The sequence below is a fragment of the Folsomia candida genome, unplaced genomic scaffold, assembly GCF_002217175.1.
Source record: "Folsomia candida strain VU population unplaced genomic scaffold, ASM221717v1 Fcan01_Sc011, whole genome shotgun sequence".
NCBI classification, from domain to species: Eukaryota; Metazoa; Arthropoda; class Collembola; order Entomobryomorpha; family Isotomidae; genus Folsomia; species Folsomia candida.
This window is the reverse complement of record NW_019091203.1, coordinates 3,077,904-3,103,416: the sequence shown is the minus strand read 5'-3', so window position 1 is coordinate 3,103,416 and position 25,513 is coordinate 3,077,904. Positions and strand designations below refer to the sequence as shown.

The following is a 25,513-nucleotide window of genomic DNA, read 5'->3' as shown; positions in this document are numbered from 1 at the left end:
TGAACAGCCTCCAACAAACCACACAGGTCTGAACGATTGGAATAAACGTTGGGATAATTTATTGCACAAGCAGTGAAAATAATTGTCTCATACTCCGTACCTCCCACAAAAATGTTGCAGTGTGTCAAGAAATCAAAGATATGAAATGTACAGAAATCTCACTCAAATAATCACAAACTGTTATTTTTTCACACTTCAAGTCCTGACGTAATTCACATCGTCGTCCGCACACATGACGTGTGGTGAGTCGTATCGCGATCTCGGATGGCTCGTCAACCTCAAATAGGAAGATGTAGTATCCTTATACAACTCTCGAACACGACACAATTCGTCCATTACAGGTTGCGAAATCTAAATATGTAAATATGTACATAAATATATGAAGTATTTTAAAATTAATGATTTAATTTTGAATGTCTGTTTTTAAATGCACGTGATATTTATTTTATTTAGCACACTTTTAAAATAATGCAAAACACTTTGGAAAAGTAAATACACTCTTAATCCTGTTTTTAGTAAACTACACTAAATCCAGAGGAACGGCGACTTGATAAAGAGTAAAGTTTTCCCTTGACTTTCGTACAATGCACAGGTCAGATATGTTTCTCATGGATTTTTTGGATTTCATGGATTTTTTGAAAATCAGCACTAAAAAATCAAATAATTAATCACAAACAAAAGTTGGTGTGGCACTTGAGCAGTTTTGCAGAATTAACGCGGATCTAACAAGGTTTCAAGTTGTTGAAAATGCACTTGACTTAACGTGGTGAAAACGAAGTTTTTGTCACTTAAAACCTTGTTGCATCCAGGAATATGCTAATCTTTTACGTGTGCAACTCAGATCTGGTTGGGACCAATTTTATTGTGTTCACCACAAAAAATAAGCATACCCGTATTTTTTCATTTTTCGTAATGCGCTAACTTGAGTGCGCAGCGCGAATTTCAAAACATTTTCCAGCCGAAACCTCGGTTTTTAAAAATCTGTAAATTTTCGAATTTTGGCGCGAATCCAAAAATTCGAAAACACGTCTCTTCAGAACGACTTCTTTGACTTATCAAAAATTCTTCTACATTAGTTTTTGAAAAATTTAAAATTTAGACGAGTTTATAATTTTAAAGTATTTCAAAAACTGACAAAAAATTTTGAAATTAAAATTTCGAGACAATTGGATTTTTCCTAAGTCAAGTAAGTCATTCTGAAGAGACATGTTTTCGAATTTTTCGATTCGTGTTAAAATTCGAACATTTACAGAATTTTTAAAAACCGAGGTTTTGGCTGAAAAATGTTTTAAAATTCGCGCCTCGCGCTCAAATTAGCGCATTATGAAAAATGAAAAAATACGGGTATGCTTATTTTTTGTGGTGAACAAAATAAAATTGGTCCCAACCAGATCTGAGTTATACACGTAAAAGACTTGCATTGTGAGTGCAACACCAACGTAAAAAGATCCGTGAGAAACATGTCGGGCATGCAAATGGTTAGTGCAAATATTTTACGTAATTTAGGATTAAAAGTGTATTTAGTATTCAAAGGGGTAACATTATTTTAGGTAATTTATTAAATATGTATGCATGAAAATTTATACCTTGTGCCCCCTGATCACCAGATATTTTAGTGACTCCAATTTTTGCAAGGCATAAAATGCTCCAATGTCGGTTACACGATCGTTGTTAAGTCGCCTTCCTCCTACTCGATTCCGAAACGGACCGTTATTAAGAGTGAATTCCCTCAAGTCTAAATAAATAATGCCGTTAGTTTCAAATTTTGACGGACTAAAATCTTATAATCCGGGAAATTGGGACATCCATATACATCAAAAATTCTGGATTTTAGCACCCAACGTATAGATGTAACAAAATTAATTACTTTTCAAATTTGTGATGCCTTCAAACCGAGGTTTCCCCACGTCTCCACACATCCTTTTGGCCCGTTTCATCTCCTTTTTACTAAACCCGGTCAATATTTCGTCCAATTTTAGAAATCCGGTCGTGTCAATGTTACAAGTTTTGTCCAATCCGACCGACAACGTGTATGACTCCACGCCCGGGAAAGCAGTCCAAATCTCCCGTAAAACTTGCCCAGACTGATATCCGACCGATAATTCGGTTAAATTAGGGAGAAAGTGTCCTAACTTTTTAATGTCTGGGGGCGACAATCCTCCCGCGGGAAGTTCTAATCCCCACACGGAGAGCGCCGCCTGATCCCAATTGTCTAATAAGAATGCCGACAAATTGATATGCTTTCCATATCCAGAAATCAAAAGTTTTTGCAAGGCCGGGAATTGTCTTGGGATGTTGAGAGGTGCCTGAAAATATTAACATAATTATGTACATAATTTTTCTTCGCAAATTTATCCTACAATCTGACATGTTTTAATTATTTCGCAAACTAATTCTCGCCATCGAAAACAAGAGAAAATATAGAAATCCATGAAAGAGGCTGCTTCTAGAATATTTGCAAGGTTTTCTTGATTTGGTGAGTAAAAATTTGCGAATTTCCTCACAACCCAATTTTTTAAGTTTCGCAATTTTGCCAATTAGTTGCAATGCGAATACCACGTTGACGTCAATTCAAAATTTGATACATCCCTTTTTAACAGATAAAGTTATGCTTACATTTAACAATTAGTCCAATGAAATGCTGTCTTACCATTAAAACTTCCCCTTCCGGAGAATCCCAACGTTTCAAACCAATCCGTAACAGTTTCAATTTTGGCATTCGTTCAGGAAGCGCAATTCCATTTGTGTGGGGAAAAACGTTCGAAAGTTCACAAACGATAAAGCTTTCTAGGCTATTTGCTTGGACTTGTAGAAATTCTAGCATCTTTCTTTCACCAGCGGAAAGTTGGAGTTGCCCGATTTTGAGAAACTTCAAGTGAAATTGGTTCTTGTTTGTGTGTAAAATTTCAAGAGTTCGATCATCCACTCGTCCTAGGGTTAAATGACTCAAATTTCCAGCACTATGAAAATAATTAGGATATGTAATTTACCATTTTTCGTAAGAATATTATTCAGGAAGAAATTTTTCTAACTATAAAAATTTTATGACAAGGATTGTAACCAATTCGGTATCAATATTGCTGCTTACATACATATTTTGAACCTTTGTATTTAGTAATTGCCAAAGCAGAAAGGATACGCCACTGTCAGTCTCAAATTCCCGCAAACTATGACCTCCGGGTGAATTTGAGACTGACAGGGGTGAAGTCATAAATACATAAGTATGCAGGTCGGTGAAGATTCAATACCAATTGCTAAGAGTTTAATACCGGGAAATGAATTAATTCTTGGTTTGTAATTTTACCGATTTCGAACTATTCAGTTAAATAAGGTAAATTGTACTATGATTATTTACAACATACACTGAGGGGATAAATTGTCCGTCACGGTTTAACATAGCTATATCTCGTACAATTTCATAGATATCAATTTGAAATTTTGCATAGTTGTAGACAATCGCATTTGTGATGAAATTGGACTCATAGGTTGAAAAAATAATGCAAAGGTCAAAGGTTACGATTTTTTGACCTAAAACCTCAAAAGTCAGCTACATCAAGAAAATTTTTTTCTTGGTATTTTTATTTTTATAAAGTTAGGGCAAGTCATCCTGAGCATTTTGATATGTTGGTCACCTCTGTGCGATTTTTTTTGTGCCCACAGCGATTTTTTGAAAAGTGATGTTTTGAAATTTTCTCCCGTAAGCCCAATGTTATAACTTTTCAAAACATCACTTTTCAAAAAATCGCTGTGGGCACAAAAAAAATCGCACAGAGGTGACCAACATATCAAAATGCTCAGGATGACTTGCCCTAACTTTATAAAAATAAAAATACCAAGAAAAAAATTTTCTTGATGTAGCTGACTTTTGAGGTTTTAGGTCAAAAAATCGTAACCTTTGACCTTTGCATTATTTTTTCAACCTATGAGTCCAATTTCATCACAAATGCGATTGTCTACAACTATGCAAAATTTCAAATTGATATCTATGAAATTGTACGAGATATAGCTATGTTAAACCGTGACGGACAATTTATCCCCTCAGTGTACGTAAGATGACATAGTGGAATTTACAACGGCGGCATATATAACAACCGGTAATAATAATGACCTTGTTACCGGATTTACCAAAATTCTGATGAAATATCAATACTATAATCAATCTATTTTTATAGGATTGCTTGAACTAAAAGTGTGAAACTTCATTACCGTTCTGTTAACAAAAGTTGGTGAAGAAATGACGCATTATATGACCCGGTTCTGACTTCTTTTAGGTTCGGACACGCTCGAAACATTCTTAACAGAAATTGTTGTCCTACTTCTGGATACCCGTCTAAGTGCGTGATGCAAATCGTCCTAACTTGCAAAATTAACTTATCCCAGGTGACGTTATCTTGGAGAAAAGTTGTAGAACGATCGTCCAGTGATAACCAGACAATTTCCAACTTGTCCAGATTTGGGGTGTGTGCTAACATTTGTGTCAAGAATTCCAGAGAATCCACAAAGACATACTGAAATCTTAAGGATGTCACGTGCTCGCCACATTTTTCCAAAAATAAGGCTCCGCTTGGCGGCTTGTAAAATTTGAAATTCGAGTATTTCACACAGTTCGGTCCACTTGTAGATACGTACTCGCAATATTTAGTAAGTTCGGGGGGAACTTCGTATGACGCTGAGAAAATGGAAGCATCAAATTATTTATCAAATTATGGGAACGTCCATGTATTACGTCATCGAAAAATTTCGATTTTGAGACGAACATCACCCCTTTCTTCAATATCCTAGTCATGCCAAGCTTAACACAAGAAAGATAGACCCAACCCTTTGCAAGTCGTAATAAATGGGTGTGCGGTCGAATTACATAATTTTTTTGGTATAACGACAATTTGGTATAATTTGATTTGGTATAATATTGTTGGTATAATTTAAGGGAACCATTTGGTATAATGAAACTCAGGGATAATTCTATTCGGGATAATTATATTTTAAGCTTTAAAGGGACCGAAATTCATTCCATTCTTTCTTTCCTTGCACTCCACACTCACATTCACAACCATGTCCACTGAAAACTACTACGCTACTTGTACCAAAAAATCAACTGCAAGAATGACACAGAGTACTATATTTGCACGCACTTGTATCAACAATTCAGTGGAGGGTTGGCATTTACGCATAAATACTATGTGGAAAGCCATTGAAATTTTACAAAATGAACCAAGCCATTGGAATTTGGAAATCGAAAAATTGAAATCTGGCAAGTAGAGCCACAGCATAAAATTCACAGGGACCTGGATAAGCGACTCCTCTTGATTGTAGAATCATGCAACACTGATCTTGACGCTTTCGACTATCTCAAGGGTATTGGAAAATGCCTTCACAACTACATGACTATTTAAAATTTAATTTAAAATTTAATTTTGATTTTCGCATAATTATCCCTTTTTAAATTATCCCTTATGTACCATTATACCAATTTGTTTTATGCCAAAAAAAATTATACCATATTGCATTATCCCTAATAAATTATGCAATTCGACCTACAACCAATAAATGGACTATCCCTATTCAAATTGGTTATTTCCGAAATATTTCATATTTTACTTACACAAATCAAGCTCAAAGTGGGAAATCATCCTTTTAAAAAATGGCGTCGCGACGTAGCACCAGTTTCGATTAATTGTCCGACAAATTACGACATCATTAAGTTTTAAGTACTTGAAAATATTTTCCAATATCTGTTGAATAAATGAAGACACAAAAATAACATCCATTTCCAGTCACCGGTACATAGAGTAAATTTAAACAAATTTCAAATTATTTATGCAAGTAAAAAAACTCACCAAATCAATTTCCAACGCGTCGGCTGTCTTACATCGGATAGACTTTGGCTTATCCATATTTATTTTTTGGGAAAATATCACCTCGTAAGTATTTCAATTAGACAATTACTAGTGCACACTTTCTAAGGATACTGGATTCAATTTAGACTAGAAAACTATATTTATTACTCATGCCGTCAAGAACACAAAATGTATGTACACACTTACACGAATGGAGACCACATTAGTTTACGTGGCATCACCTAAATGGGAATAAACGATGTGCGAAAACGTAATTTCCAGTCGTATGTATGCATCATACGGTTGATGCACACGTATGTTGAACTTGGTATTTATTTATCTGTGCAGTCATGGTTTGTATGTATGATATGTTTGATATCGCAAACAGCTGAATGTATGTATGTATAGGTACAGAGTGATTTGCATTATGCAAATTGCATATCATTTGTCTGATTTGATAATCATTTGTCCAATATCACTGATTACTTGAATTCGGTGTAAGAATCCATAAATACCAGATAAATAATATATGTAAATATATGTATCTATTTCTGTGTTAAACTTAATTTTTAAACAAATAAATAAAGCTAAATAATTTTCATTTTTATTACTTAAAAGTGTGGAAAGCAATGCCAACTTAATTAATTTGAATAATAAATGTGTTGCATTTTGACGCTGGTATTTATTGAGATTTATTTCACCACCAAAAACAGTCCAATCGACTTATCGTTAATTCGTTACTCAAGTTAATGCTTTCCTTAACTTCTGGCCTGGCAACTGACAAAAAGTGGCAAACCACAAAGCTTTTCATATGTACTACCTTACGAAATGTGCTTGGCGTGAGAAATTTCGCGTAAAATATCTGGAAACTTTAAAAGACAGCCAATACAGTTTGGAAAAGAATGTCGCTAAATAATTAACCGAATTCCTAATTCTTTCCCCAATTTTAAACATTATTCCCTTCACATAATTCATCTCGGATTTAAAACTATCAACCATTACTTCATTCACGAATCTAGAAAATCTCATCGAAATTGAATTACATTTAAATTCAATATAAAATATGGCCAAACTCATCCCCAAGAAGGATATCAAGTACAAGAACAAAATCCCAAAATTTGAATAGAGTCCCAACCTAAGCTCTGCCTCCATCTCCTCTTCCTCACCAAATTTTTCTTTTCGCATTTTTGACTTATCCTTCCCCAATCGTCGCGCAATCTTGGTGAAATATCTGTCCTGAAACATTCCATAAAGACCGCAAGGACCGTTCCATAGCACCGCGTTTTGCACAAACCAGGAAGCCGTCATACTTGAATAGGCATTCACCATGAAAGTAATCGGACCAATAGGTTTCCTAATTATGAAACAGAGCACGTTGTCACCTTGACTCACAATCTTGTCTTTCTTCATCTTGTACGCCAACACGTCAAAGATGTAAATAACCCCCTTAATGGCGGCCATTTTGTCGCGCCAGGTTACATTAAATGGCTGATTGAGTTGCTCAATTTCAATGTTCAAAACTGTATCGCTCTCGGAAAAATTTCTTCCTACTTGTTCCTTGAATTCTAACCCAATTCCATGGTTTAATAGGTTTATGACGCCAGGATCGGCTATAATTAGTCGAAACCCGTTGTCGAGTCCTTCTTTTATATCGAGAAATACGTGAAGTTCCAACGGAGCTGTGATACTTGTAGTCATGAAGGCTTCGTAGTGATAGCTTAGAAACGAGGTCATCGCAAGCGCGAGGAATAAGGCGGGATTCTTCCAATTTTTAAAATTCGGGAGACCAATGTAAATAAAAAAGTTGATGGCGTCGAACATCAGAGAGAGTCGGCGGTTAATTAAGGCGAAAAGGGCGAAGCTGGCGAGAAGGCTGAGCCAAGTCGGGTAATCGAAGGGTGTGGCGACCCATGTCCAGGAAGGCGGGTTGTATTCAGCCTTGTTGATACAGTAAATTAGGTACAGTTCCCGCTGGAAGAAGGATAACATAACGGGATGAAGGTATTCTGACGTATTTTGTGGTTGGGTCATTGTAACGGGCCGCTCGCACATGTAAAGGGGAGTCCATACGTAATCTTCCTCATACTCCAGTGGTAGACAGGTAGACCAAGCTGTTATTACAAATTTAAAACTTCATCAATCCTTACTTAATTTAGTGAACTTCAACGGCTATGAAAAAATGAGTGAAAATTTTCATTCAGAAAATAGGATGACTAAATTTTGAATGAAAATTATTCTACACTTTGGTTACTCCGCTCTCCCTAGTTTAACTCGAAAGAAAACCTATGTATGTAATACTTAAGCAAAATTATGAAAATACAAATTCATAGCTTTTAGTAGTAAAAAGAGCTCTTTGTATTTACCTTCAATCGATACATTCAACCGTTCCTTCATAATTTCATAGAGCGGATAACCAGTTTGGCAATCTGGTTCTGAATCAAAATACTTTTGACAGTTTGCTAATTTTGGATTTTTTCTGATTCTTTCTTCCGTCGCGAAATAGTCTCTACTCTTCATGAAAGCGATTTTAGCCCCGTACCCATTCGATGATAATCTTGCGTGCATTTCCCCAATTTTTGGAGGATCTAGAAGCACGTTTACACTAAAAAGTGTGACTAGACGATCTTTTGATGGACAGAGATAACAGAGTTGATGGACCGAGGTAATTTTCAGGCTTTTGATCGTTATGAGGATCAAGGGACACGTGAACCCCAATCGTGTAACATCGCCTGTTTCACCCATCATTTCTTCATAACTTCCCAAATTGTAAAATAGAACATTGTAATTGTTTCGTAATCCGTGTCCAGATTGTACAATTTTGAATGACAAATCATTCATATTTTTAGCAATCGTTATAAAAATTTTGATTTTTTGGGAGCCATATCGTTTCGGTTGGGGATGGAGGTAATAAGCTTCCTTCTCAACGGGAGCAGTATCTTCGTCATCTTGCGAGTTAGCATATTTTTCGAGGCTGTAGAATACCGTGATGGGGTATTCCTTGATAACTTGAAAATCCAAGTTGGAATTTAATACTAAATGATGAGGAAATGTAGGGCGGAGTGACAATCTAAAATTTATTTCGTGCAAGGTTGATACCTTTGAGATAAGGGTATTAAGGGATAATGTATTTATAAGGTGGATATAGGAAATTAGGATGACTACGGGGAAAGGAATTGTTATTTCAAAAACGTACATCCTGGCCAGAATTATGTAAGTGCAAAACTTTTTGAACTATGAGCTACAAACTTTTGTAGTCAACGCAAGTCTCACACGTCAGCATTCTTCAAACTGATGTATTTCCGGGAACTATCGAAAATCCCGAAAAATTTTAGGTGTGACGAACATCCAAGGGGGGGGGAGAAAGTTGCAAAATGGATTTTTCGATGATGGAAAAAGACATTGAGATGCTACAAGCACATAAAGATTGTTAATTTTTTTATCTACAGCCCGAATCGAGCGTTTTTTTAAATCCAAAAACAAAATGAATAAATTACCAGTGAAAATTTTAAAAAATGAATTGATCAGACAAAATTGATCACGGAAAGATTTTTATGATCAATTTAAAGAGTAAATTAGATAAGATTTACATTACTCTGGCTTTAGTATACTTCACTTAAATAATACAGAACTAAGAACACATTTATGTATCAAAAGGCCGACATTATTTTTTACAGTGCATGCTAGACTGCTTATGTATTTCTAACATAAATGCATGCTTCGCGTGAAGGATTTTAAAATATGTATAACTTGTTTTTGAGTACGTGCCACCTTGAATTGACAGCAACGTGGCAATTCGTTAATTAATAATTCAATATGTGACTATTTACATAAATGTTTGCAAGGGCTGGCAATATAAATATTATGGTTGCCCCGGGTAGTGGCACTACCCGGTACCCGGCTACCCGGTACTCGGCCTAAACTTTTTGCCGGGTACCCAGGTAGCGGGTAATTTTTAAATATTAAAAATAAGGGCAATTGTCTACTTCTTTTAGAATTTGCAACAATTTTGTAAGTTCTAAAAATTACAAGCTACATAAATTTCTACAGTGCAGACTTCATTTTTAACCTCCGTACCAAATTTCAAATGAAAGTAATATATTGTAAAATTTGGTACGGGTCGCATTCTCTAAGGTTCGGTTCACTATGGTTACACTTTGCTCCAATACGACCCCCAACCAAAGGTCAACTTGGTGACCGATGTAGCCTATCTTTGAACTTGTTTGCCATGTCTTTGTCCAATATGCATGTGCTAAAAATTTCAACTTCTCAGACTAATGAAACGGGCTAGAAAGTGGATATTACATAAATGAAAGATTCCTGTTTGACACACAAAGAGCGTACTCATGACAATGTCTTATTTATCATCGCAATCAATTAGCAAACTTGTTAGGCGTAACAAATCTATTTCTTGACTGATTGATAATTCGCTCACGTGAGTGCGCCCAAACTAATTTTGAAATTTGTATCATAATTTCCAAATAAGTGCTGGCCAAGGTTGTACCCATTGTTTCCAAATACCCAGTACTCGCAAAAGAACTGTTACAGGAACAACTTATTGTAGCAACCACAGTTTGTCGAATTTTGAAAAAATAAGCACATCACTGAAAAGCCCATGAAATTCTTTATAGGAAATATTGTTCACCTTTCATAATTTCAGCCTCATTAGGCGACACGGGCCAGGAGATTTGGTGTCAACTTCACGATCGCGGTACGCATGCGTTCAAAGGGATCTTGGTGCCATTTGTAGAGGATAGATTTTTTCTCGTACTCCAAACTTGTGTGAGGTTTAGCACATGTATCTAGCTCCAGTTTGGACCACATATCATATTCCAGAAGGTTGAGGTTCGGCGATGATGAATTTTAATCTTGCTCCGAAATGGAGTCAAGAATTTTGAACTTTAATCACTAATTTACTATTTTGGCTTCATGAATAGGACCTGAGCCATCCTTAAATGACTAGTGACTATTTTTGAGTCGAGATTGGTTCATTAGTACCCCAATTCGCTCGATAACTCGAAAAAATATTTTTTGACACGAAATTTCGACCTCTGAGAATGAAAAATCACTTTTCCGACAAAATCCCAGTTAAAGAATCACAGAAGCAGTATGGTGGGTCCAATTGATATTTTTGAAATTTGTGTAAATAATATGGACTAGTGGGGTGTAGACACAGTGCTTTTGCTTATTTTGTATGGCCTCAAGGGCGAAAGTTTGCTCATCTTTTCAAAATATTTATTCTCATTTTTCAAGCGCGTACCGCACGATCAGCGCCTGGCTTCTTATGGCTCTATTTTTACTTGACGTGCAATTGGCAAGTATTTCTCCTCACGCCTTTAAGACATAAGTCCAATGTCTAGATTAAGGGCCCGGGACATAGTTTTACTTAACCCGTTGATTAGCAGGGAAATTTTTCTTAGGGTCCGGCATGAATTTGGACAAAGTCAGGTTTTCTGCACCTTCATGATTTTTTATGACCTTTTTGACCGTTCCTTTCCACCTTTGTTTCACTCATCAACACTACTGGTGTCAGTGGATCGTTGTATAGTTCGGTCGCTCATCTTGCGATCAGTTCGGATTTTTATTGAGCAATTGAAAAATGATGATTTTTTTTTGTTTACCAAAATGTTGCCAAAAAATCGCAACATGTCTTCTTCACCAGTCTATCAATTTGGTACCTTGGGTCACAAAATTTTTTTAAACATGGTTTCTGACGGACAATTGCATGGAGATTTCAATAAAAAGTAGTACAACTTTCTAAAAAAATGTCTAGCCTGCTTAATTCACCCGGGAAATCTTGTAACACTTCTTTTGCGAGTACTAGGTATATTATTTTATACCAAGTAGATAAATGAACTCCGACGGATTATAGTTTTCTGTAAGATTTTTGCATTTCAAGTAAGAAAATTGAATATTTCAATTACCCGGCCGGGTAGACCGGGTAGTTAAGTGTACCCGGCCGGGTACTTAAGTGTACCCGGCCGGGTACCGGGTATCCCAAAACAGGCCGGGTATGCCGGGTACCGGGTAGTTACCCGGTACCCGGGGCAACCCTAATAAATATGTATATAACTAAAGTCCTTCTAAATACACATGCATAGACTAATACTTAATTAAATTGGTACATACATTTGGGCAGAAAGTCACGCACGCGTTGTATAAACGGATCCTTGGCACGAACATTCTTACAATGGAGGTTTCCTATCTAAATCCAAGTACTTCGAACAATTTCACTTTTCGTCACGACGCGACGAAAAGCGAATTTTACACGGAAATTCCTTGAGTTTGTTTAATAAGTCATGTGTTGTGGTCATGTTGGTATAGGTGTCGATCCTTAACTCGTTGGACACCTCGGTATGTTCCCTTGTCAGTGTACTTGTAGTTCCTACGTATGACCTTTAAATTTATATGGTAACAATAATTACGCAAGTCGAATAGTTTTGCGTTGTTTTGTTCAAAGTCAGAGACTCGTAATTTTCTCAACCTTGTTACATACATACAGTGTATGTAATACACTGTAATTATACACTGAAGCAATTATCATAGTACTTCAGAATTTATTTATGAACTGAGATTATAAATTTTAGAATTTAAAAATTCTAAAAAAAACATCACGATCCATCTCTTGAATCATCAGCAGCATCATAGTAATAGCAATATCTATGCACTGCGCATCGGCAAGTCTGTACCCGGAAGAAAACGAGAAGTGTATATTTAAGTAATTATGTAGGCATATTTTAGGAATATTTATTATTATGTATAAGTTAAGCTATACAAGTCATAAGTTTTGCGTCCATGGCTGCCCCATGTATCTAATATGCGATAATTTGGGTAACACTTATAAACCCATAATTTGTTTCTACTCCAGGGTGAAGACTTATACTTATTGTATTTTGTACCAACTGTTTGCACATATTTTTCTACAGGGAATTTAGAACTTGACCAAATGTTGTATAGTTAGGAAATATATAGATAAAATGACGGCCCAGTCTGATCTACGTACTTCTTGGTAGAATTTACTAACGCGGGGGAATCTGTTGCAAATTTTATTCAGTTGAGCGTTTTTTCTAGTTATGAGCTACTAACAGTTTTCTGAATATGAATTACATTGTTGACAAACCATTTATTCAACTAAATCTAATCATAAAGTTTGAAGGCGGACAATTACATATGTACCAACATATTTACTATTTAAGTGCAGACGAACTAAAAAATACGATATATCAGGTAGGATATCTAATATTTAACCAAACTAGATTTAAACTAGCATCCAGTGCAGTAACATTTTAACCAACTGCAGTACCCTCCCGTACGTCCATCCCCGCGGCAGATATTAGCGCAGGAGTTAGTGTCCATACAAACTGCTTGAGAATGTCCGGACATTTTTGGCCAGCATTCACCTGTACGTAGACCAAAGTTTTAAATGTGACCAGTAGAAATATATAAACGAGTAGTCAACATTTTGAGATATAATTGTTGAGAATTCTTTACGCATTTTCTCCCAATGTCCGCCGAATCGCTAGCGAATAGCGAATTCGCCCTTGATCAGGGTTCGGAAAACCCAGCGGTTTCTCCTGGGTTAAGCGGTTTTTGTGAGTTTTTGTTTATTTTAGAGCGGGTTGAAGCAAAATTCATAAAGTCACATATTAGAGTAAAACTAATTAAATATTCGAATCCAGCATGAAAGTTTAAATATCTTCATTGCCTAGGATATTTTAAGTCAAAATTTCATGTTTAACATGAACAAAAACCACAAAAAGCACAACTCACAAAAACCCAAGGGTACCGAACCTTGCCTTCGATTCGGTGGGCATTTCGTGTAGAATTCTCAGCGAATATATCTCAAATTTTTAAAATGTTATCTGAGCTATTTGCTTACCTTGCTCTGGGCTAGCCATGCTCGAGTGAATGAGAAGGGAACAAATAAAAATCAGAACAAAAATCAACTTGGCCATTATGCCCTGTATCGCGATGATGAAAATTGCTGTCAATTCTTGCTTGTTGAATTTTCAACTGATGATCTGCCTGCTTGTGCAGCCTTATTTTATACGAATCTTGTATGATTATGATCTGAACCTGTTCCCGTCTCCAGGAATGTTTGTGCCAATCCATTAGCTGCGTAAATTTGTGAATAGAAATTAATGTGTTGCAAGCACACCATCTGGAAAACCCAAATGGCTTTGTTTGGTTCTTTGTTGGGTTTTCGTACATTTTGGGACGAGTTGGAACCAACTTGTCGAAAATGCATGTTGGATTGAAACAAATTCAATATTCAAGAACTTTCATGAATTTTCATATCTGATATGAACTTAAAAAGATAATTTTTAACATGTAAGCCAAATCAGAAACGAGGATTTGCAGCAAAAGATGAATTCTCCACCTGCTAGCTCAAGTTGCATATGAAAATGTTCAAATTTTCAGGCTAAATTCGAATAATAAATTACCGTAAAAACTCAAATAGTAGCCGGGGGCTACTACATATTTATAAAATCGGTGGCTAGGACCCGGCTACTATTTGGGCAAGGTCACTATTTACAAAATTATGAAAATAGACCCGGCTACTATTTGAGCACGGCTACTATTTGAGCACGGCTACTATTACCAGGTGGCCCACTGAAACTGTACGCTAAACAAGACGCTATTGCTTTAACAGTTTTTGCGTTACAGAATTCTAGTAAATTTTACTCGAAGGCCAGTTAATTTCTGATTAGAAAACAGTTTTTAGTTTCGAAATTTCCTCCCCCCGCAACAATGCAGCTCTCAAGACGCCGCCTGCAGTCCTTTTCCGAAGCACGCACTGAATTCGTGGACATAGTGTTCCATTTCGTGATCAAAAAAAATTTTCAGACCTCTAAACTTCTATGAGACTTAGAACACACCTTTGCCCCTAACTTTGACCATTTTTCATATTCCGGTGATTCAAATCCAGCAAACATGATGACCATTTCTACTTGGAGATAAAGACCTGAATTTGGTTTTTTAGCTACGCGTGGGTCATTTTTTGCACTATAAATTCGTGCTGAGTCCTGCTGAGAGGTCCCATCGATTCCATTGAATTGGATGTCGCTTAGGGGATGTACCACGGACTCAAAAACATATTTTAAGAAATTTAATTCCCCCATCTCCCCCCAATTTTCAGCAAAATGTAGAGAAATTACCCCAATTAGCTCCCACCCGTCAAAATCATCAAAAAACCTGGATAATGTGACTTTCTGACCTTTTGTCTATATTGGGGGCTGTCTCTGACCGATTTTGCGTAGATTAGGCCAACTCGCTTGTTAAAACATTTTTCCGATGTGAAAATCTCCTCATTTGTAAAAATAATCCTGCTCACTTTTTTGGAGCGTACCGCTTGAGGTGACTGCTGCATTTCTTTAATCTAGCCCCTTTGGGGTTTGATCAGGCTGTGGCAAGTACCACATTTAAAAGTCCTAAGTCTAAGGTTCAATTTGAGCACTCATTGGATAATTTGCATCGACACTGTCAGCAGTGAGCCCGGTTTCCGTTGGAATTCCGTGAATTTCTTCGGATTCCAGGCTTGAGAGGCTTCTCGATGGGTGTGGTCCTTGGAGGTTTTCAAAAAATTCTTCTTCGACTGTCCTAAGTCGACATGATCCCCATGAACGTTTTTATAGTCCGTTGGACTAAATTAAAGTTCACGTTAGATTCCCGTCACACTTTTCGAATTCGCTATTTCTCGTCCCAGTTTTTTGGTGAAAAATTATCGCCGCCCGTGTCTCTTCAATATTTTCCCTGCTGGTATACTTTGCAAGATTTTACAAATTGATCAATGTTATTCATGCAAAATCGGATGAGGAATCTAATGCACATATCAGATTTTCATTATTTCCAGCGGTTTTAATGATAAGCGCTAAGTACAGCTACAGTGGGCCCAGTAAGTAGATCAACGGCTATTATTTGAGTTTTTTACGGTAGTTCTACCTTAACATGTACATACATATTTTGACAACGTAATCTTACAAAAGCGCAAAAAAACCCAGCCCAGCAAACCTCGCGTAGCATATTTATTTACCCTGCCCCAGATTCAATTAACCATGCTGATTTGAATTTCTAGAAGTAATTTCTTTTGTGTTTCCTCATTACATATACAACACCGTTTTTCTCCGAGTGAAATAAAATCAGCAGAATATTCTACACCAGCAGTTAATGAATATTTACAAAGCTTAATTAAAACTTATGAAACAGCCCTCATAAGGTAGTCAATAAATGGTATGATTATGATGCATTTACTCATTACGACTAAGGGAAAAATGGTCACATTGGCTATGCATCATCTATTACGACAAAAACCCATATCGCACAGTTTTATGTGTAGCTACTTATGCATAATCATATCTGTTCACTTTCATTAAAATGGGTGACAGTGATGGTCAAATTTAAAATTTAACGTATACAGTTTTCTCAAAATTTTGAAATAAAAAAACTGCTCCCTTTTTCATACCCGAAACGATGGAGACACTGTCTTCAAACCTGTATGTGTACATATGCAGGGTGGTTTAAATGTCAGGTTACAATGGCAAATTTTTCAGTTGGGAAAATTCAAAAATTTCCATTAGTTACCGAAATTTTGCCTTATTTATTTTATTTTGTTTAGAGACATATTTATATGTATTTATATCATCTATTACGTACATATGCCAAAATGCATATACCAAAATATTTTTGTAGTTCCTACGTATGACCTTTAAATTTATACGCATGCTTATGGTAACAGTAAGTCGAATAGTTTTGCGTTGTTTTGATCAAAGTCAGAGACTCGTAATTTTCTCAACCTTGTTACATATGTACCCTGAAGCAGTTAGTATTTCAGAGTTTATTTATAAACTCAGATTACAGATTAGATTCTGTATAAATTTTAGAATTCACAAATTCTATAAAAAACATCTCGATTCATCTCTTGAAACATCAGCAGTGTCATATATATTAATTGAAATACAAGATCTGCATGCTTTTGTATTTGAATGTGTTTATGTAAGCAAGTTATGCATTTCCATTCGAAAAACATGAGGTAAATAGCTACATAGCTTTAGGCATAAATTTGTTGACAGCCTGTCAAAAAATAATAATTTAATTTTAACTTTTATCACGGTTGAGACTCAAACCATTGAAAATCATTGGATTTTGGTTGCAATATGCACTAAAGGTTCCTGGTGATTGTACAAAAAGAATTTGAAAATTCTTCAGATTTTTCAATGATACATGGTATTTAACAATCCCATCAACAAGTTATTTAGAGTGAGCATACATACACATACATTTGTAGGATTAATTTGGGTAAAAATTTATTTAAATTTCACGAAAATAAATTAAATAACATAAATTTTGAGAAAATTCACGTCAAATTTCGTACATCCGTAATTTTCTGAGAGGTTATTTGGTTGCTAATTGAAAAATAAATAATCTGCCAGGTAACCATTCAGAATTTTGAATGAAGGTTGACGTGAATTGGCTCATATATATCACATTAGTTCCAAATACATAAATGCACAAAATTAATCCGTGCAATTTATTTCAAGTAAATCTTGGGAATTAGTAAATTATCCACTTCCTCTTCTGGAACCGTGCTCACGGCAACGTTATGTTTCCCAGGACACCATGAAAATTTTTTAACCAGTTTACGATCATGTTCCTAAAATTGATTTAAAATTTACTTGTTTATTTGCAAGACAACTATGGAGCATAACTGTGCAAATTTATGTATTCAATACAGAATTAATTAATTATTCATTCAGTACTCGATAAATGAATGGATATTTTTTTTTAATTTTTGATTCATCGAATTTTGAATAAATGTTTATTCATTTCGTATTCATGAAAAATGAATACGTAATTTTATCATTATTCATTTTTCACCCTACTATATGCTTATTTAATATATGGGAGCAAACTTTGGAATAAAATGAATGCTAATAAATAATTATATGTTTCTGAATTTTGAATAAATGAATAACGAATAAATATTTTTTTTTAATTTTTAAACTGAATGAATTTTGTAGGAAGAAATAGTTTAGAGGAAAAAAGTATTTATGACGTGAACTTACTGGCAAGTGAATTTTGATGAAGGTCAATAACCGGTCCTGAAAATTGAAACATTTCGCCATTTCCTCCCTTTTCATAAGTGTAGCGCGAAATTCGTCCGTCTCAAGGAGTTGGACACGAGTCAAGAGGTTTTTCTTGTTTTTAGTTCCAATGACCAATCTCTCCGCGCCCGAGACGACTGCTTGCGCCCACAATTTTAAATTGAGCTCTAAGACCAGGGAAGCGTTGTTGTTTTTGAATTCAGTCTGATCCGCGGAAAGAGTGACTTGCACATAATTTCCGGAAGAGTCTTGAGCATCCACATTGTTCAAGAGGAGAAGCGTATGCGTGCCAAATTGTACTTTTTGAATGACAAAAACCTGTAAATTTTAAGTGGGTGGTAAAAATGGTAAGTGGCAGAAATGGTACTTTGTGTTAAGAGATACTATTTACTAGGAATTTTAGTCATTGGTTGGTCTTATTTAGCAGTTTTCACATTTTGAATTTATTAGACGTGAGTCTAACAGCGGTTTTAAAATGCTCGACTCTCTCATGCCTGGTTCGTAAAACGTTTGGTCAGGCTCGATTCGCAATAAAACTCAATTAATTCCCAAAAACCTCGTTTCTCAAAAAGCTCGATCCATACAAAGCTCGTTCAAGCTTGATTTGCATAAAACTCAAAATGCCTCGGCTCGCTCGAGATCGCGTCAGAAAAAGCTCAGTCGAGCTTCGCTGAACATGAAAAAGCGGGTTGCGGGCATAATGGGGACAACGTGGTACTGGACAAGACAAAATACGGATAAAAAATACGGACAAGAAAAACTTGGACAAGGGTGCAATATGGACAGCACTATAATGTGGAAAATTTATATATTTTCGTGCTGCAAATCTTCATATAATTTCTTGAAATCTATTGTAGACCTACCCACGTTCATTCACTTGTTAAATTCTAACTTCTTGTAGATCTTACTGCGTCCTCTAAAATTATTAAGGGGTGAAAGCCCTTTATAAGATCGTTATGTCCGTCTGTCTGTCCGTCCGTCCGTCCGTCCGTCCGTCCGTCTGTCTGTCCGTAGCTCCGATAACTTTTGAACGAAAAGACATAGACACTTGAAATTTTGAACGTAAACTCCTAACGTCAATGGACAGGACGAGTTCGAAGATGGACACTGTGACATCGTCACCTGTGACGATGACATCGTCACGGTGACGAAAAGTGACGAAAAAGTGTCACTTGTCAGTTTTGACATGTGACACATCATTTTTAACTATTTTTCAATGAGGAATTCGAAAATTCAGGTCATTTTGCGGTTGGACGTCACCTGTGACGATGACATCGTGACGGTGACGAAAAGTGACGAAAAAGTGTCACTTGTCAGTTTTGGCATGTGACACATCATTTTTAACTAATTTTCAACGAGGAATTCGAAAATTCAGGTCATTTTGCGGTTGGACGTCACCTGTGACGATGACATCGTCACGGTGACGAAAAGTGACGAAAAAGTGTCACTTGTCAGTTTTGACATGTGACACATCATTTTTAACTATTTTTCAATGAGGAATTCGAAAATTCAGGTCATTTTGCGGTTGGACGTCACCTGTGACGATGACATCGTGACGGTGACGAAAAGTGACGAAAAAGTGTCACTTGTCAGTTTTGGCATGTGACACATCATTTTTAACTAATTTTCAACGAGGAATTCGAAAATTCAGGTCATTTTGTGTTTGGACGTCACCTGTGACGATGACATCGTCACAGTGACGAAAAGTGACGAAAAAGTGTCACTTGTCAGTTTTGACATGTGACACATCATTTTTAACTATTTTTCAATGTCAAATTCAATGGTGACCTCCATTTTGACCTCAGAGGTCATGTAAAGGTCACATAAGGGTTATCAACTGTTAAATTTGACACAAATAAGACACAAAAGTCGAAAACACGTCAGAAGTGTCAATCTTAACAAATTTTCGAACAATTTGATATTCACATTGACGTATGACACTCCTTTCACCCCTTGGTTACATGCGTTGTAACGGTTTATTATGATGAAAACTAATACTTCTCTTCTTAATTTTGTTGATTATCAAAATTGCAAAAAGGGACAAGCGCGTGAGATCAGAAATAGGCTAAGATCTTTAAGATAGTTTATCGATTTTTATTTAATGACTCATGTATTGTTGGGAAGTAACAAAGTAGCCTATGTATTTCAGTATTTCCCAAAAACGCATCCTTATATAAGGATGCGTCGCAAATATATATATATATATTTGCGATCACCAAAATGTAAAGGTCAGCTTTGAATTAGCAAACTCCGTAACTTGAGTAGTCAGTAGTTGCTACGTAATATATCCCTAGGCCTGGAACAGGTGAATTAGCGTACTATGTGAAAGTTAATCAGCGTTTAAACTTTCTGGTTTCAAATATTTGAGATCTACAATTATTAAGGTTCCATAGATGACGCGTTGGCGCGTAATCTCACTCTGCCTCTATCCATGTATTCAAATGCAATTTCTAAAATCGAATCAACTCAATGAGTTTTGAGATAAATGCAACTTTTGATATTTTAATCTATAGCTAATTTTTGGTACTACAAACAAGTCGATTTGAAAAAAATTAAGAAATTAATTTTCATGAAAATTTATTGTGAAAAATTGGCAAACGAATTTTTTAATTTTTTTCAAATCGACTTGTTTATAGTACCAAAAATTAGCTTTAGATTCAAATATCAAAAGTTGTATTTATCTCAAAACTCATGGAGTTGATTAGATTTTAGAAATTTCATTTGAATACATTGGATAGGGGCAAAGTGAGATTACGTCATCCCTGGGAACCTTAAATTAGCGTTTGTGAAACTGGCATGTATATGTAAAGGCGAATTGTATAAAATTACAGACCTACAACACTTATTTTTTATGAGTTTAATTTAAATAGAAATTTCCACCATTAGTGTGTCCTTATTTTAACGTTATCCAGATATTTTTTATCTTCATTTTTTTTGTCCGTATTATGGCATCAATATAGTGGTTTGTCCTCATTATGCCCTAAACCCTGAAAAAGCTCCCATTAGCTGAGCATTTGGCTCACTTATTACTAATAAGTATTACTAATAAGTAACTTATAAGTATTACTTGTTACATTTGCCCAAATTAGTAGGAATAATTATGATATCGTGTGGAATTCAATATTCAAATTGAACATTAATACAAATTAACGTTCGTGAAGATCGGGAAAATTTTTAAGACTTGATAATTAAAGTAAGTAAATTGTACACCAACTTTTTCAATATCGTCCTCAGGTAGTCCGTCTTTGCCCTTTCCGGTTGTCAAATTTTCAAACAGACACCCCATAAATTGTCTCGCATAGTGGAATGATTGTGATCTTGGTCGAGGAGTTTTCTCATCCCAGAGATAAATCGTTCCGTTTACATTCATCGCGTAGGTGTCCCATTCGCCAAACGTCTGGTTCCAGATAGTCTTCAGTGAGCGGAGAATTCTCCCGTGAAATGAGATAAACTGGACTTTCCCCTGGAAATTTTAGTTTTGTAACGAGGTCTAAATCGGCTAACAGTAACAACTATAGTGTGTGTATTTAAACTGGACCCATTTGTGTATGTACATATAGGTTTCTCATGAAGAAGTGGGTCCAATTATAAATTGTGTTTAAATAGTCACCAACTTTTGCAAAATTGAATTCTTAAGTATTGAGTCCCACATACATACATTTTGCATAAGGAAATTCAAAAATAATTCAGATCCAAAATTTTGAGCCAGCTTGAGTACGTCTGATTACTAACAGTCTGTTAGTAACAGTTTGATATCAAAATAAATAAAAATCTTTTTGTATACATATATGTATATATGTAGATAGATATTTGAAATTTTTTCATCGCAAATTTATCTAGAGGGAGAAAAATGCTGAATGCTAAATTTAATTATGCACAAGTTGGTAGCTAATTGTACCATATTTAAGGCCAACTCGTCGGTAACTCTACCTTGAATTTGGGCCCCTCCAAACGCAGCCACTCGCTGAAACAGCGATGCTTGATTTCGTCGTAATAAGTGTAATCGGTAATTACGGTTGGACGTGTGGCAGGATTAAAGGCTTTGAATAAATTGTACCCCACAAGGGAGTGGAGATCTTCGAGTTCCATTAAACGCGGTAAGGCGTCTTTGCTTTCCATGGAGAATGTTAAATCTTTCGTTATCCTGAAGAAGCCGACAGGACTGTGACGAAAAGTGAGGTCAGAAGCAGTCGGTGGGGATTTGGTGTCGACCTTCAATGTGTTTGGCAGTCCGAGTGATAAATTTTGCATAGAGGTATCCAAATCCAAGTTTAATTTGGGACTGTTTTGATTGCGCCTTAACGAAAGAAGGAAACAAAATGGTGTTACCGGTTTGGTAGAAATATTAATTACTGCACCACCTAAACTCGCAATCTCCTTAATATTTTGAAAAATTCTGGGATTCCAAGGTAAATATGTGATTATTTATTACCTTGGCTCGAAGTTTTTCAGGACCAAAGCCAGAGACGTGACAACGTTGTCCGTGTCAAATTGTAACTTTGCCGTTGGCACGATGCATTTCAAAATTTTGTTAAACTTGTCCTTATCTGAAATACGGAAGTCTTCACTGAATCCCTTTTTATCCCCGGCAAGGTTGAACTCCAATCGGATAGTGTCAGTTGTTCGGAAGTATCTCGATTCCTCCTCCTGTAAAATTTCCCCGACTTCTAAAATGAGATTATACAGGATGGACTCCAATCTTAGCAAGGTCCGAACATCTGTCGAGTGAAGAAATCGACAAGTTTGTATACATTTTATGCAACACTAGCGTGTAAGCCCGTCTCCCTCCGGGCTAAAGTTGATTAGATTCTCAAAATTTCAACTACATACATAAATACATACTCGTAGACTAGTAAACTGCGCGTTCAAAAAAGAGGTCAACAAAAGTATTTACATTTTTTGTTATTTTTTTGGTTCATGTAAATAAACTCTGTCCCTATGTTCTGATCAATAATTACTTATTCCTATGTTCTGATCAATAATTACTTATTTTAATTTTATTTAACTTTACGATATTCAATATGTAACCATTCATGATGTGCAAAGGCTGTTGGCTATGATGCAATAAATCAATTATTATTAAATAAACTCTGTCTGACAACGTCGCAGATATTCTCTTGTCGCTAGTTCTTGAACGAATAGTTACATATGTATGTGTCAAACTTCTATACTTACCCCCAGCCGGTTTATTCACTTTAATCTTATCCTTCATAACCTTCGCCACGACAGGATCCACATCCCGGCCTTGTGCCCAACTGTAAATATTTTGAGCTGCAATGTTTCCAAATTTGTCCTTCAATTGGTCGAAGGGTATTCCAAAAATTTTGGAAACTTTGACAATGCTAAACGTTTCCATCAGTTCTTGACCCATACTTCCACCGAGGCCTGGAATGCTGGAAATATTAACGAGAGAGGACACCCTCCGAAACGCCTCGTCCCCCAGAACCGTAATTTTGCCCGGCTTGTTTAAAGAACATGCCACTTTTGCCATTAATTTATTCTTCGCTACGCCCGCGGAGGATTTGAGCCCAGTCTGATTTTCCACGTGGGTGCAAAGCTTGTTCATAAAAAGGGCGCCAAACATGAGACGCTCCTGGTTCTTGTAGGCATAAAACTTGTTGTCCTTCGCCATCCCGACGTTGTTGGTGGTCGGCTACAAATTAGTTAAACACTAGCAAATTTGTTCACATTCATTTATTCAATAAATAATGAATAAACTATTCAACAAATTTATGAAGAAGGAATGAATGAATATTTTTATTCATTATTCACTATTCATCATGTTCTTAACAAGAAGTCCATCTCATGAGGCAAATTTGAGATGAAACGAATAAGATATGAATAGTGACTTCTGAATAAGTATTGAGTTCAAAATTTTGAATAAATTAGTTGGAATGATGAATGTTTTTTAAATTGTTATATTCAATGAAGGCATGTTGTTTGAACATGTTGTTCTAGGTGTAATGTGTTTGATTATCATTAAATATTTGTCTAGTCCAAATATTTAGCTCACTTGATTGGGATGCCAATAGTTAAATGGTCCCCTTTTCGTCTCACGTTCCCGCTCCCAGATAATATTGGCTGGAATATTTGTTCTACGTCGCGCCATTGCTACTTGTTTTTTCTCCTTCAACTCCATACCTCGACTAACTTCGGCGGAAATATCGAAATAAACCTCGTCCGAAGACTCCACCTGAACAATGACGTCTTTGATGTCCCGCTTGGCTAAAAAGTTTTCGATTGCTTTCACGATTTGCGACGTTCCCAGGCGACACTTTGACTGGTCTTGTTTCCCATATTTGTCCGGTTTGGTAAACACGTGCAAATTTTGACACTTGTTTTTTGCCTTTTTCACCGTCGGGGTGTCCTTCCTATTGATTCCGAGCGCTTTCGCGGCATGCGTTACGGACACGATTCGTTCCGAGTGGGTGGCAACGACGCAGGGTAAAGATCTCGTGGCAGGATTCTCCCGCTGCCAGAGTTGACACTCGAATGCGTCGATGTCCATGAAACCGATGACCGGAGTGCTGCTGACCATTTGAGGGGATCGGGACGCCATTCTGGGTTTTCTATGTTATGATAGGAAAAACGGCCAAATTGTTGGACTGAAAAATGAAATAAATTTTGATTAAGTTTATCAATTTTTAAGGATTTTCATATCAAAAGTGTAAATTATTAAGGGTGTTCATTATTATTTTATCGTATTGTATGCTGTTCATTTGTTTAATAAATAATTAATTGTCATTCGTTATTTTTTATATTAATGAATAATTGATAAACTAGCTACGCTCGCCCCCCGGCGCTCTGCGCCTCGCTAAGATATGAGATGGAGACCCATAAGCCAAGAGCAATGTCCGCCCTCATAATCAAATAGTACGATGTTCCAACTTCGAGTCCGAACGTACACATTTTGCAAATATTCCTCATATTAGTCGAAAGTCATATTAATTTAAATACAAAAAAGTGTAAATACTAAATATAAATTTGTAGTTTATATTTCACATATAATTGCAACAAAAGTATTTGTACATATTTTGTACACTTCAGTCATTTTTAACCTCCATGGCTCAATTTTTTCAAGTACTGATGAGGGAGACCGCATTAAAATTTCATACTCTGACATTTTAAACTCATTCTTTATGCGGCGAGAAAGACTACCCCAAACCCATTTTTCGAAATTTAACTTTTTTTACGAAATTATGGCAAATTTTCAATTCCGATTTTTTTCTTTCAAATTACGAATAAACCATTCATCAAAAGCAAACACTCAAAGCAGGTACGGATATCATTCTATTCCTATTTTCATTAGGATCAATTTATGGATTAACAATTTTAATTTTTCGAAATTTTAGAAAAAGATAGTGCTAAATTCTGCTATCTTCATGGTTAACTTGTGGAAAACATTTTCATTTTCCGATGTCAAATTTCTGAAAATATCTAGACGCCTTTGACCTTATAGAGGAAGATATAAAAATTGACATCGGGAAATGAAAATGTTTTTTTTTTAATTCTAATTAAAAAATATCAGAACTTATAACAGGCTCTTACGCAGGGTTAACCCCGGAGTTTTTCCCGAAA

At 36.0% G+C, this 25,513-nt stretch overlaps 2 protein-coding genes across 2 annotated transcripts; both read right to left on the bottom strand.

Annotated features, from left to right (window-relative positions):
* Nucleotides 1-35: 35 nt before the first annotated feature.
* Nucleotides 36-6,083, bottom strand: LOC110854996. Its single transcript, XM_022103428.2, has 7 exons — nt 5,838-6,083; nt 5,603-5,732; nt 4,207-4,669; nt 2,651-2,960; nt 1,868-2,306; nt 1,587-1,735; nt 36-351 (listed from the first exon to the last, which is right to left on the bottom strand). The coding sequence occupies exons 1-7, from the start codon at nt 5,892-5,894 to the stop codon at nt 196-198; spliced, it is 1,704 nt and encodes a 567-aa protein (XP_021959120.1). The 5' UTR covers nt 5,895-6,083; the 3' UTR covers nt 36-195.
* Nucleotides 6,084-17,165: 11,082 nt separating this feature from the next.
* On the bottom strand, nt 17,166-23,581 carry LOC118436969 (DNA polymerase eta-like). Its single transcript, XM_035855691.1, has 6 exons — nt 23,111-23,581; nt 22,368-22,653; nt 21,866-22,232; nt 21,150-21,398; nt 17,897-18,253; nt 17,166-17,484 (listed from the first exon to the last, which is right to left on the bottom strand). The coding sequence occupies exons 1-6, from the start codon at nt 23,565-23,567 to the stop codon at nt 17,362-17,364; spliced, it is 1,839 nt and encodes a 612-aa protein (XP_035711584.1). The 5' UTR covers nt 23,568-23,581; the 3' UTR covers nt 17,166-17,361.
* Nucleotides 23,582-25,513: the final 1,932 nt, after the last annotated feature.

Bases quoted from the DNA above. Each gene is read 5' to 3' on its own strand.
- LOC118436969 (XM_035855691.1), bottom strand. From the start codon at position 23,567: ATGGCGAAGGACAACAAGTTTTATGCCTACAAGAACCAGGAGCGTCTC. The intron at 22,654-23,110 runs GTAAGTATAGAA...TTCACTCGACAG, and splicing joins AGTGAATAAACCGGCTGGGG to ATGTTCGGACCTTGCTAAGA. The intron at 18,254-21,149 runs GTTGGTGTACAA...TAAAATTTACAG, and splicing joins CTGAGGACGATATTGAAAAA to GTTTTTGTCATTCAAAAAGT.
- LOC110854996 (XM_022103428.2), bottom strand. From the start codon at position 5,894: ATGGATAAGCCAAAGTCTATCCGATGTAAGACAGCCGACGCGTTGGAA. The intron at 4,670-5,602 runs GTAAGTAAAATA...CCATTTTCTCAG, and splicing joins CCACTTTGAGCTTGATTTGT to CGTCATACGAAGTTCCCCCC. The intron at 2,307-2,650 runs GTAAGACAGCAT...TAATATTTTCAG, and splicing joins CGGAAGGGGAAGTTTTAATG to GCACCTCTCAACATCCCAAG.